Consider the following 13,604-nt stretch of genomic DNA (forward strand, 5'->3'; position numbering starts at 1 on the left):
GACGCTCCGCTGCTAGCTTCTGATTATCATCTTGAACAATTCCCAACTCAACGTACAAGGTTTCCACATCAGAACCACACACTGAAGCAGCAGCCTTGTAATGGTTGACATCTTCAACCAACTGTTCCCTCTCCCTCATTAACTTGGTCTGCTCCTCATTCCAAGCTCTCTCATTTTCCTTCAACAAATCCCCAGCATGCTGATAGGAAAAACAGTGAGAGAGAACACAAGAAAAGTATAGGAAAAACATAACTCCAGCAACAAGGGAAAGTATATGTCAGCAAAAGGAAAAGAGTAAAAAGGGAATACACCTCCTTATCCAAAAGACCTCTCTCAGCACTCACTACTCGGCATTGAAGTTTTGCAGCAATGGTTTGTGAAGTCTTCAAGCGATCCTCCAAGTGCTTGTTCTCCTCCTTCAATGCCTGAACACGTTGCAACATGCAAGCACCCAGAAAGAAGCCCTCACATACAGCCATGCAGTACTGATCCTCAAAGATTTATGGATCTAACGCAGTGTTCATAAACCTCTAAGAAGGGGGAAGAGCATGTGACATGGAGTCCCAGGCAGTCTCCCTAGTGTTGATAACAGATGAAGTAGTTATCTTTCAGTTAGGAACATAAGGAGGAAGATAACCCTCGGCAAATAAAGGCGCCAAGGGAGTCCGGACCCGGAACGAAGAAGAGAGCTGAAATATGCTCTGACTGGAGGCCTGGGTAGGAGAAACATGGACAACCTCAGTAAGCGCCACATTCACTTCCGAATCCTTCTGTTTAATCTTCACGGAGCAGAAGTCGACGGGATAGCAATTGGAGCTTTCAAACTTCCCTACAACAATAAAAAAGGAGCGGGAAAGAGGATAAGAGATCCAAGACTACACAAGAGCAAAGGAAAAATCCCACAACTAACTTACAGGAAGGGGTCCCAAGACAAGGCTTGAGATCGGCCGGAGAACCTTCAAATGTTTAGATAAAGAAACTTTGGTGGCAACGGGAAGGGCCTCGGACATGGTCTGGGAAGCAGGCTGAGATTTCTTGTTGCTAGCGTTCCTCAACCTAGAACAAATATTCTGGACCTTAGGAATAGCCTCGCTTGTACCCACAACCAGATCAGGCTTGCACTTTCGGGACAGCCGGATCTCTAGATATTCATTACCACTACTTATGTCTTCAACTTGGGGAGAGTTCTGAGAACCCTCTGACCCTTTAGGGGAAGCCCCCTCAAGGGAATGAGTCCCATCCCCAGGGACCGCTTCAACATTCTGACCGTCGACATTAGGGGCCTCACCCCCAAGAACAGCTCCCATTTCCTTATTCACAACACCCTCAACCACTAAGGACACACCCCTCGCATCAGCCTGCATCAAATTCCACAAAGACATCTTTGCACAGAAGGATAAACATAGGAATGATAAAGCAAGCAGTACATAAATCCTAAACAATAAGACTTAGTAAAACATCACCAAGGGAAAACTTACCTCTGCCATCCAAGAAAGCCCTAGGGGGAGTTGGGTAAAAGGGACGCAAACATCCCATCGCCAGGATACCCTCAGGAAAGTTGAAAGCACGGGTAGATCATGTTCATGCATAAGTCTCCATAGTGCATCTTCAACACCAGACAAAGGAGGAACGCCATCCTCTATTGCAGCGGCAGGATCCCCGATAGAAAGGGGTTCGGATAACAGCGATGGAGAGAAAAAGATGAATCAATATTTCCATTCTTTCAGGTAAGTAGATGTCGGCATGAAAGAATAACAGGGAAGAGAAATATTGTCTTTCCTTTTCTCAAAGGTGAACCAGTCACCTTCGGACCGTAAACGGTAAAATCGCCGGAACAGTGTCACCGACGTCTCCCCGGCGAAAGCGGCACAAGGCAACTCAAAATGAGCGATCCTCAGAAAAGCCAAATGATGTAGTTGAGAAAAGTGAATCCTGTAATATTTTAGAAGGCTCATTTTAAATGGCGATAATGGGTATCAAACACCATAAAACGAGAAAGAAAGGGTGTAAATCACGATCCTCTCCGACGAGCAAGTCGCCGGATCATTGGGACCCGGAAGACGTGGTGAGAGGTTGGATGGAATACGATAGGATGCGATGAAGGACTCGAGTTCCTCCTGGGTAATAATCGACGAATCGAGGCTTTGCCCTTTCGACTCATGATTGGAGATATAATGAAATCTAGGGGGAGAGTAAAGGGTGAAGTGCATAGAAAAGGAAGAATGATAGTTAAGATAATGAGCGGTTTCGAGGTTTTAATGGCACCATCAAGTAGGCGGTAACCGTCTTATCAAAGGTTCAAAAAATAACCGCCAGATCGACACACGTGGAGATGCCTCTAACCCCCTGACCATTGGATCATATAGATGTTGTAGAATAGGGCGTCATCAGAGATGATGCCGGCACGTCACTAGGGCCCACTCATACAGTCGTAGTGTCGTAGGCTAGTGAGTCCAGGCCCACGTGCGAAAACCCATGACCCTAGACTAAGGATGACTTGTCGACGAGAGCCCCTTAGTCGGGCTCCCTAAAGGCCCATTCTCGCATTCTCAAAGATCTGTTGTGTAAGTAAAAGAGCCGGAACAAGAAAGCCTATCAACTCACGTCGTCTTCTTAGCCACAGGCATTAAATGCCTGCAACAAAAGAGAAACAACACCAACCAGGGAAGTACAAGGAAGGTACAGGCCTCATTAAATGCAAAGAGCATCTCGCCGGTGATAAGGGAACCCGTATCCAGCGTGACCAGAAATCATTTCTCGCACATAGGAATACCGTTAGATTGCACTGGGATCCTCGCTATATGATAAGTTTATCTTTCTATATAAGTTGGGCATATGATTGTTGCATGTATGCATTGAAGAACCTTAACATTTATTCACACAAACATTTATTCACATTGGAGTTGTATGAATAAATGTTACTTCTTCTCACGCCGGAATTACCTTTTGTCTCCGGTAAGTTTATTTCTTCTCACGCCGGAGCTTGGTCACGGATCCCCCCTGGGGCCCTATGTGACGACGCTAACGGTATTTTGTTTTGAAGACTTGAAGGAAGATCTCTCTGAGCATTGACAAGTCTCTTTAATCACCAACCAGAGTTAGAGGATTCGACAAATAACATCTCTAGCATGAGTTGTACAGACTCCAGAAAAAAATGACTCTTGTTTAAAACCAAAACATAATCTATATTATTTAGAATTTTCTTTTACAATGTAAAAAGTGTTTGGAAGTCCGGAACCCACGCAAGCCTATTATTATTTCCTATTATATCTATGATTTATAATTTACAGGTCAATTGTAACTTGTATAGCATTAAATAAATTTATTATCTAGTAACTTATTAGTTAATTTACATATTATTTATTATTTTATCAACTTATTATTTATTAGATTTTAATTAAAACTTAACTAAAAAAGGATAAACCGTGTATGGTTTTTAAAAGTAAGGGATGATTTTTGATATTTTAAAAGGTAAAAGACAATTTCTTAAATGTGATTGATGCGTGTCAGTGTGTATATGTTTTAGATGTATATTTTAAGTCATTTTTACACTTTTAGCCAAATTTTAAATTTATAAAATACGATATTCACTAACACTAAACACACATATGGGCAAGTGCACCCATCGTGGACGTAGTATAGTGTTGGTAAGATACCGAGGTCGTCCAAAGACACAAGAGCTTTTAGTACCGGTTTATCCTCAACGTCTAATCAAATCAAAATGTTAGAAAAGATTTTTAAACTAAGAAAATAAAACTAACTAAATGCTGAAAAATAAAATAAAAATAAAAACAGATAGACAAGATGAATCACTTGGATCCGACTCGTGTAGTAGTATAACCTTTGATTATTTTCGCACTTTTGCACTTGTTTAAGAGATTATCTTAGTTATTGTAGTAGGCCCCTCTTTTGAAGGCGACGTTACCCTCAACTCAGTAGTTTGAGTCAGCAAGGATACAATCCTAAAGGGTCGGATTATTGAAAGATAATGAATTAAGTTATTAATGCAAATTATGGTAGGCCCCTCTTTTGGAGGTGACGTTACCCTCGACTAAGTAGTCTGAGTCAGTAGGGATACAGTCCTAAATAGTCGGGTTATAGTATTAATAGTAGTTAACTTATGAGGGGTCAAAGAGTTTGGATCCACGCCATCCAATACCTATGGGTATTGAAGGAGATCCTACTAAATTTGACCCAGGTCCCTTGCAGGACCTCTAAACGCTGAACAAGGGCAAGACCCTTACCAAACCGTTCCCTTAATCCCCGACCAGGTAGCCAACATACCTCCATATAGACCGTGGAGATATGAATGGTGAAAATCTTTTATTTTATATAGACAGTAAAATAATGCCACGACACCACGGACAAACGATAAGGAAGAATCACCTTCAACATAAGCAACTAGTTATTAAAGTCATTAATACAAAACCAAATAAAAAGTGTAAAAGATTAAAAATAAAAAGTATACTAAACGCTTGTCTTCACCAAGTGATGTAAGAGACTTAGGCAAACATGGCCTTGATTGTTAAGAACTCTTACGATCAATCTTGGATCCCGAGACGACTCACACACTCTATGATGGACAATGGATGATGGTGGTGGATGATGGTGTTGTGATGGTGGTGGGTGGTGGATGAAGTGTGAGAGAGGTGGTGTGCCAAGGTATGAGTTGCAATGAAACCAAGCACTCCTATTTATAGGCTGAACAGAAGGCTGGGCACGGCCCCGTGTCCGCTGCACACGGCCCCGTGCCCGTCTGACAATCTCTCTCCTCATTAATTGTAATTCGCAATTACAATTAATGCACCTGTAGTACTTTCACCACGCCCCCGTGTTCACCGGGCACGGCCCCGTGGTGGGCAATAGAAGCTTCTATAGGTTTGTCTTTTCTGCTGCTTCTTGGGCACGGCCCCGTGCTTGCTGAGCACGGGCGTGTTCAGTCTTTTGCCTTCTCTGTTTTGTTTGGGAGGATGTTGTCGAGGGGTCGGGCAATCCACTTATGTTCCTTTTCTTGTATTTATGTTAGATTTAGCTGCCTTTTTGCTTCTTTTGTTAATTTGAGCTCATTTAATCCTGAAAATACAAAAGGAAGACAAAAACACTCTTTTTCCAACATTAGTACTTAAAAAGGGTTAGTTTTATGCCTCATTTGATGTAATTTATATGTTGTATTTTACACACATCAGTGATATAAACATAAAGGTCGAAAAGTGTAACTCACCCTTTAAACTATTTAATACCAGATAACACTTTTCGTCATATTAAAATGTTTTATTGCCAAGATTATTTAGTACTAAAAAAAACTCAAACACTTTAACAAATATACTAAATTAAAGTTCGTGATGTATTATTATATTAGTACATATCAGAAGATTCATAAACTTACGTTAGGACCCGATTCAAATTATGTTAGAAATTTTTTGGTTCGTTTGTATGAAATTGAAGCATCTAAAACATTGACTGCTTCATACTAATAAAATCCCGGATTTAATGTTACAAATAAAAAAAAAAATTTCCCCATTTTATTAATTTACGGTAAAAAAAAATATGATAATCCTAAATTTTCCTCCTAAATTCGTCACTGGAGAAGTTCTTTGGTCTGTTTTATATATATACTAGGTTATAACCCCGTGTATTACACGGGTTGAATAAATAATGTTATATACTAAATAATAAAATAATATATCTTTAAAAACCTTCTTTATTGCACAAGTTGAATAAATATAATTTTATATGTTAAATAATAAAAAGTTATATATATAAGAACAATATTGTACAGGTTGAATAAATGTAATTTTATATACAAAATAAAAAAGTTATATCTTTAAAACCACGTGTATTATACGAGTTGAATAAATGTAATATTGTTTACCAAATAATAAAATAATACATCTTTAAAAAACCCCATTTATTACACGGGTTGAATAAATGTAATTTTATATACCAAATAATAAAAAAATTACATCTTTAAAAATATGCGTATTATACGGTTTAAATAAATGTAATTTTCTGTACTAAATAATAAAAAAATATATATCCTTAAAAAACCTCAAGTATTGTAATAAATCTAATTTTATACATCAAATAAAAAAAATAATATTTTGGCCCCTTATTATATCACTTTTACCCTTTTAGTCCAAAAAAACATTTTTTAACATCTAAGCCCTAACGTCTTTTTTTCTAACCTTTTTTGCCTCTAACGTCTTTTTTTAACCCTTTTGGCCCCAACATTTAATTGATGGGGTTAGTGTTAGGGCCAAAAGGGTTATAAAAGAAGACGTTGGGGGCTCAGATGTTAAAAAATTCTTTTTTGGGCTAAAAGGGTAAAAGTGATATAACTACAGGGGCCAAAATCGTAATTTTCTCTTAAGAATTTTTGAACATTTAAGCCCCAACGTCTTTTTTTCTAACCTTTTTGGTCCCTAACGTATTTTTTAACCCTTTTGGCCCCTAACATTTAATGGATGGGGTTAGTGTTAGGAGCCAAAAGGGTTAGAAAAGAAGACGTTAGGGGGTCAGATGTTAAAAAAATTCTTTTTTGGGCTAAAAGGGTAAAAGTGATATAACTATAGAGGCCAAAATCATAATTTTCTCTAAATAATATTATAAATGAGAAGAAGATTAAACTAAATAATAATTATCCATACGATATTAAACTAAATAATATTTAATAGAAGGGTTATCTAAAATTAATTAGAAAAGATTAAATTAAAATAATAATTATCTATAAGAGGTTTCCTAATATTATGAAAAGTGTCCTAAAAGTGGTTTCTTTTATTATATAGTATAGATTTATACTACTTTGGGAACATGTTTTCAGGGTAATGCTAGACAAAAAAACCCTAAAATTCTTAGAAAACTTTGGAAACCCAAATCTCCTCCCATTTTTACCCAACCTCCCGACATTTTTTTTTTTTTTTGAAAAAAATTACGCATGTAATATACATGTTTTAGAGTGTTTTGGGCCAAAAAAAACAAAAAAACGCCGAAGGGATTTTTTTTAAAAAAAATAAACAAAATTCAGTGCCTAACATGTGTTGGACAAAAATGCTGAAAGTTGCTGAAATTTTTTTTTTTTTAAATTATCCCTTAGGCGCTTTTTTGATTTTTTTGGCTCAAAACTCTTAAAAACATATATATTACATGTGTTATTTTTTTTCAAAAAAAAAAATTGTCAGGAGGTTGGGTTTTCTAGGGTTTTTTATATAGATAGATTTTCTATCTAGCCCTACCCCATGTTTTCATACTATAAAGGAAACTCGTTCTTGTGTTTTGTCTTTATTATATTATATTGTAAAGATTTGACAACCCAAGGAAAATCGTTTTAATCTAACCTCTATTTTAGTTTGAAAGTGATGAGGTCATGATTCAAATTGCTATCTGAGCAGTTTCAAAACTTTAAATACTTACACTTCATTTGTTACACTAAGATGATTCTTAAAAAAAAAATCAAAAAACGTTAACTCATATAATTTGTAAGAATACATGGAATTACAAGATGATTCTCAAAGTTTTAAAAAACGTTAACTCATATAATTCTAAGTCCGAATACATGGAGTAGGATGAGCTCATGAGCAGTGTTGCGACATACTCCCTTGGCACGTGTTTCCTTGACTTTTATAATTTACTAAATTTACTAAACTAATAATAAAATGGTTTTATATCTTCCAATGTATTAGTTAAATATCAAGCTATAATAACTCGCCAGTAAGCCCTTATATATAAGTTGATATAGGAATAAGTTACTGATAACTATATTATGCTCCATAACAATATTTGGATGGACAATATAGTCCTTTGTGAATCTATAAATATGGAGACTTATATACTAATTGTTCTCTTATCTGATATACATAATATCACGATAATGTACATAATATCGCCATAATAAGTTGGACATCAAAGGAGATTAGAAAATTATATAATAGCATCATCCTCAAACACTAATTCAAATAATTCAATTCGTAAGTATCGTTTCTTCTCTGTCTGTTATTTTGAAATAATCAACATTGAAAACAACTTGCGTGCCACATAGTGGTTGTGGACAAGTTCGATCACATTCATCAACTAAACCACAGTTGATAGGAATTACATGCTCGTGTTTTTGTGATAAAAAATAGTGTATTGTGATTTGCTAAACAATTACAATAGAAAATAGTTAAATGAAACAAGTCATAAAACATGCCATCAATTTGTTTTGTTTTAGGGTGTACTTGAAGATGGACAACAAATAGCAGTGAAGCGGCTAGCCAAAACATCCACTCAAGGACTTACTGAGTTCAAGAATGAAGTCATCTTGATATCTAAACTACAACATCGCAATCTTGTCAAGCTTTTGGGATGTTGTATAGAGGGAACCGAAAAAATGTTGATTTATGAATACATGCCAAACAAAGGCCTTGATTCCTTCATATTTGGTAAATGAAATAATAAGAAAAAAAAAACATAGAAAAATGTCGCATCAACGACTAACATTTATACTATGCACAGATAAATCTCAAAGCGAACTCCTTGATTGGCCTACACGTTACCACATTATTAATGGAATTGCTCGCGGACTTCTTTATCTTCACCATGATTCCCGGCTTAGAATCATACATAGAGATCTCAAAGTCAGTAATATTTTGCTCGACATGGATATGAACCCGAAGATATCAGACTTTGGCATGGCTAGAACTTTTGGAGGAAAACAGTTAGAAGCAAACACAAACAGAGTGGTTGGAACATAGTGAGATTCATTTACCTAAACTTAATTTCAATTTATTTTGGGAATCACTTAAGTTAATTTTTGATTCCACACAGTGGCTACATGGCGCCAGAGTATGCGGGAGATGGCACCTTTTCGACAAAATCAGACGTATATAGCTTCGGGGTAGTACTGCTGGAAATTGTTTGTGGGGAAAAGAACAGAGGATTCATCCATAAAAAACACAGTAACAACCTTATTGGACATGTAAGTTTTGGCGGATACTTTTGAAAATTCAAATTGTCATCCATAAAAAAAACACAGTGATAACCTTCATATCTGTGTTTTCAGCAAAAGTTTATCAACTTACAAAATACTGATAAAAAAGTAATTTAGTTCTAAAAGTACTGAATTTGAAGAAAAGTTTTAGAAGTAATACAATTATTCTTTAATATATTGCGTCCAAGGTTCATAGCGTGGTTTAGATAATTTATATGACTTTTATTTAATATATAATTTATATTTTTTAATAAGTTACAATATTCCACATTTAAAACAATATATAAATATATGGTTATTGAAAACGAGATGTAAACAATTTATATTATTTTTAGTCACGTATTATCCTAATAGCACCTTACTTTTACCATAATTCGGATTTCAATAAAATTATTGAAAATTCAAAATTATATCAAAATTGGAGTTTCAATAAAAGTTATATCAAATACGCAAAAAGCTGAAACAAAATTGTATTAGGTTTTTATAGACGTTGAATTATATCACGAGTGAAATCATAAGAAAAGAAAAAAAATTAATTTCGGTGAGGGGAACCTGGATAAATAGTTTTCAAATTAAATTTAATATATACTAAAGTATTTTTTTTCTCTCCAAATTTTCCTTACTTTTAGAAAAAGTTGAATTTCGAACATGTTAACTTTTTCTTTACTCGGTGAATAACTTCAAAGATTATCTAAATTAAAAAAATTATGGTATCTTAAGTCAAAATAAAGTTACTTACATAAATGGAAATGGGATGTAATTTGCCTTTATGAAACAATGAAAGATAAGACTTGTATTCTATGAACTCGACAGGCATGGGGACTCCATAATGAAGGAAGTTCATTACAGTTAGTTCCTCATTGCCTAGGTGAATCAACCAATGTGTCTGAGATCCTACGGTGTATACATGTTGGTTTGTTATGTGTTCAATGTCATGCAGTAGATAGACCGACCATGACTTCCGTGATCCTGATGCTGGGCAGTGAGGGTCCGTTGCCTACACCCAAAGAACCCGGTTTTTACATTGGAGCATACATGCAAGATACTGCACAATCTTCAAGCTCGTATGGAATGAATACCAACAATGAAATAAGTATTACAACATTAGATGGTAGATGACGTAATTGAAACGTGGAACCACAACAATGTTGTTGAGTAACGTCTTTCATATATGATCAATAATGATACTAATGATACGAATCTCTTTATATTATCTTTCATATATTATCAATGATGATACGAAACTCTTTATAAGTAGTCATGTTACAAATGTTAGACAATGATGAAACTCTTTATAAGTAGTCATGTTACAAATGTAAGAGATATCTCTATCTCTGATATCTATCATATCAAAGTATGTGTAAACAATGCTTCAAGTTATGTAACACATACTTATCAAAAGAATGTCATCTATTTAAGCATAAGTTTGTTTTAGTAGCTCCAACTCATCTTAAGGTAGGTACATTGTTCTTGATGAAAATAATTGCATTTAGATTTCATTATATTATTTTAAAGTTTGCATTAACTCATACATGGATTTTATTGACTTACAAACTAAGTGTTTTTAACCTTTGGTTTAGAACTTTCAGATTGTTTTATGAACATGTAAATATGTAAATTATAAGGGAAAGTTGTTTTAATGTTCATCTAATGTAACTCTAAATTAGCGTAAATTACACTTATCGTCATTTATGTTTGTATCGGATTGCAATTGATATTCTTTAACTTCAATAATTACAGTCACAGTCCTTTCTTTTTCAAAAGCATTACACCCTAAATCATTTAACTCTAACCGGTTAATTTCAAACGTTAAGTCATATCATATGCACCTCATGGTGAGGGCATTTATGTCTTTTTACACCCCTTTATAGACCCCTCACCCTTTGTAACAAAAAAAAACACCACAGCCTTGGCCGCCGCCACCACCACCGTCGTCTGCAACCACCACCGCAGCCTGTATAATCTTCAAACCAGCACCATTTTTATCTTATCTATCTTTCTCTAGATCTGGCACCACCATTGCAGTTCGGTGATGTTTCTAGATCAGGTACAGAAATGGGGGAACAAGGATTAAGGAAAATGTCTACGGGGAAGAGCTTCTTGACTACGAGGAGGAGGACGAGAAAGCCACTAATTCCGCTGCCATTAAAGTCAACAACGAAGCCATAAAGAAGTAAGCTTATTTTTTTGTTGTTTTTATGTTGTTGGTAGTGTAAGTTCTTGAATCGTTATGTTATTAATCCATATAGATCTTTTTTTGTCTTATATATTTTAAGTTTTTGATAAACTTTAGAAGTTTTTGATTTGGAAAGATGATTGGAGTAGAGATCTCAGTTTACTGTGTTAAAATATAAAGGAATTTTAGTTGATATCAGTTTATTCATATGGTTTTGTATAGAGGGAACCGAAAAAATGTTGATTTATGAATACATGCCAAACAAAGGCCTTGATTCCTTCATATTTGGTAAATGAAGTAATAAGAAAAAAAAACATAGAAAAATGTCACATCAACGACTAACATTTATACTATGCACAGATAAATCTCAAAGCGAACTCCTTGATTGGCCTACACGTTACCACATTATTAATGGAATTGCTCGCGGACTTCTTTATCTTCACCATGATTCCCGGCTTAGAATCATACATAGAGATCTCAAAGTCAGTAATATTTTGCTCGACATGGATATGAACCCGAAGATATCAGACTTTGGCATGGCTAGAACTTTTGGAGGAAAACAGTTAGAAGCAAACACAAACAGAGTGGTTGGAACATAGTGAGATTCATTTACCTAAACTTAATTTCAATTTATTTTGGGAATCACTTAAGTTAATTTTTGATTCCATACAGTGGCTACATGGCGCCAGAGTATGCGGGAGATGGCACCTTTTCGACAAAATCAGACGTATATAGCTTCGGGGTAGTACTGCTGGAAATTGTTTGTGGGGAAAAGAACAGAGGATTCATCCATAAAAAACACAGTAACAACCTGTCACACCCCGATTTCCACGTGTCACCGGTGGGCCCGGTGTGGGGTACAGTGACGTAGTTGGCATCGTCATAGACAAACAACACAATATAATAATGCACAGCGGAAGCAGAATAGATACATTTCAACTTTAATTAAAATGACATAATAACATCATAAGTAGTTGAAACGGATCCACAGGCGGATCAAATAAAATAAGATAAAAATTGTTCAACAGATATTTTGTCGTCCGGGCTTGCGAGACTATAGTGGACGCTCTTAGGAAGCAGCCAGCCTAGTTCGTATAGTACCTGCACTTAACCTTTTGGGAAAAATACGTCAGTTTACACTGGTAAATACAAATCGACTGACTCATTTTGAAAATGATTGAAAATTGATTTAAATGCACAAGGCATAAATATTTTTATTAACTTGGGATAATTATACAATATAAACTTGTGAACGATTTACATGCACTCGTATCTTTGGTGGCCCGGGATCTGCTGTCCGGGCTAAAGATTTAATGACACACCACATTAAAGAGTTATACACGCCGAGTGTACGCCTACACCCCGTGCTCTGGTCGTGGCCATCTCGTAAGATAATGCCAAGGATATCCGGGACACGGTCAATAACCCCCCAAAGCCTAAAGTAAGACAAGACTGTTTAAACGAGTCGCGCAAGCTATTCAAGACTGTACACCCATAAGGTGCAGGACTTGTGCGCCCGATCAAGCGGTATTTTAAATACCGTACCCCAAGCCCGTATAGGGAAAATAAGTCAAAATGTATTTACCTGAGCAAGTATGTAACACAAATGGTAAGTGTGGTAGCTTTTACTGGGCCTCCTAATCTGGAACAAAGGTTTATAATAACCTATTAGATTCCTAACGGGTCTTTTATTTAAGCCTAAGCTTTGACCGGTTAGTTTTAAGGATGATACGGTTTACGCACGATTAAGCGAAAGACCGGATAGAATGTGATTTAGACCCGACAAGTTTAATTACTTGTATAATATGGGCATACTAAATACCTTCTGGATTTTGAAATAAAAATGATATCGTTTGACCCGTTTCGGTCAATTTACGCAAACTAGTTACGTAAACCGAACCGAACGCAAAAAGGGCGTTACGGGTAGCCAAAAGAGTCAAATGCAAGTTTCCTGATATAATATGCTTTAAATATGATATAACATCAGTAAGTTATGTTCTATATTGCCCCGAATAGTTTTAAACTCAATTTATGCCTTAGAAGGGCATTTTGGTCATTTAAAAGATCATAAAAGAGTAAAATTAGAAGTCTGAGTTTCGGGTCTGGTTTATACAGTAAATATACTCCATTTAACATATTATATCAGTAGGGTATGACCCATATACCAAACTTAACATTTAAAAATCAAACTATGCACCGTAGGGGTATTTTAGTAATTTCACAAGGGCTAAAACTGCCAAAATTGGAAACCTGAGTTGATATACTTATACTTACTGTTATTATATGAAAATATGTAATTTACATCAGTAGGTATAAGTCTTATATGTTTAAAACGAGTATAACGCTTACTATGCGCTTAAAACGCTAAAAATGCGATTTAGAGCCGTTTCCGGGTTTTCAAAAGAAATCTGGGATTTTTACATTTCCAGAAGGCTCAAAATAATTTATTTAACATATAAAATC

At 35.6% G+C, this 13,604-nt stretch overlaps 1 protein-coding gene across 1 annotated transcript in view; it reads left to right on the forward strand.

Moving 5' to 3' along the window:
• LOC110916902 (G-type lectin S-receptor-like serine/threonine-protein kinase At4g27290) overlaps window positions 1–10,226 on the forward strand; it is a 46,861-nt gene extending 36,635 nt beyond the window's left edge. Inside the window, exons 4-7 of the mRNA XM_022161550.2 lie at window positions 8,207–8,417; window positions 8,491–8,728; window positions 8,803–8,953; window positions 9,779–10,226. Coding sequence (XP_022017242.1) covers window positions 8,207–8,417; window positions 8,491–8,728; window positions 8,803–8,953; window positions 9,779–10,084 — 906 coding nt within the window. The 3' untranslated portion in view covers window positions 10,085–10,226. The remainder of the gene's footprint in view (window positions 1–8,206; window positions 8,418–8,490; window positions 8,729–8,802; window positions 8,954–9,778) is intronic.
• The last annotated feature ends 3,378 nt before the right edge of the window (window positions 10,227–13,604 follow it).

This window comes from Helianthus annuus, chromosome 11 (genome assembly GCF_002127325.2).
Source record: "Helianthus annuus cultivar XRQ/B chromosome 11, HanXRQr2.0-SUNRISE, whole genome shotgun sequence".
Taxonomy (NCBI): Eukaryota; Viridiplantae; Streptophyta; class Magnoliopsida; order Asterales; family Asteraceae; genus Helianthus; species Helianthus annuus.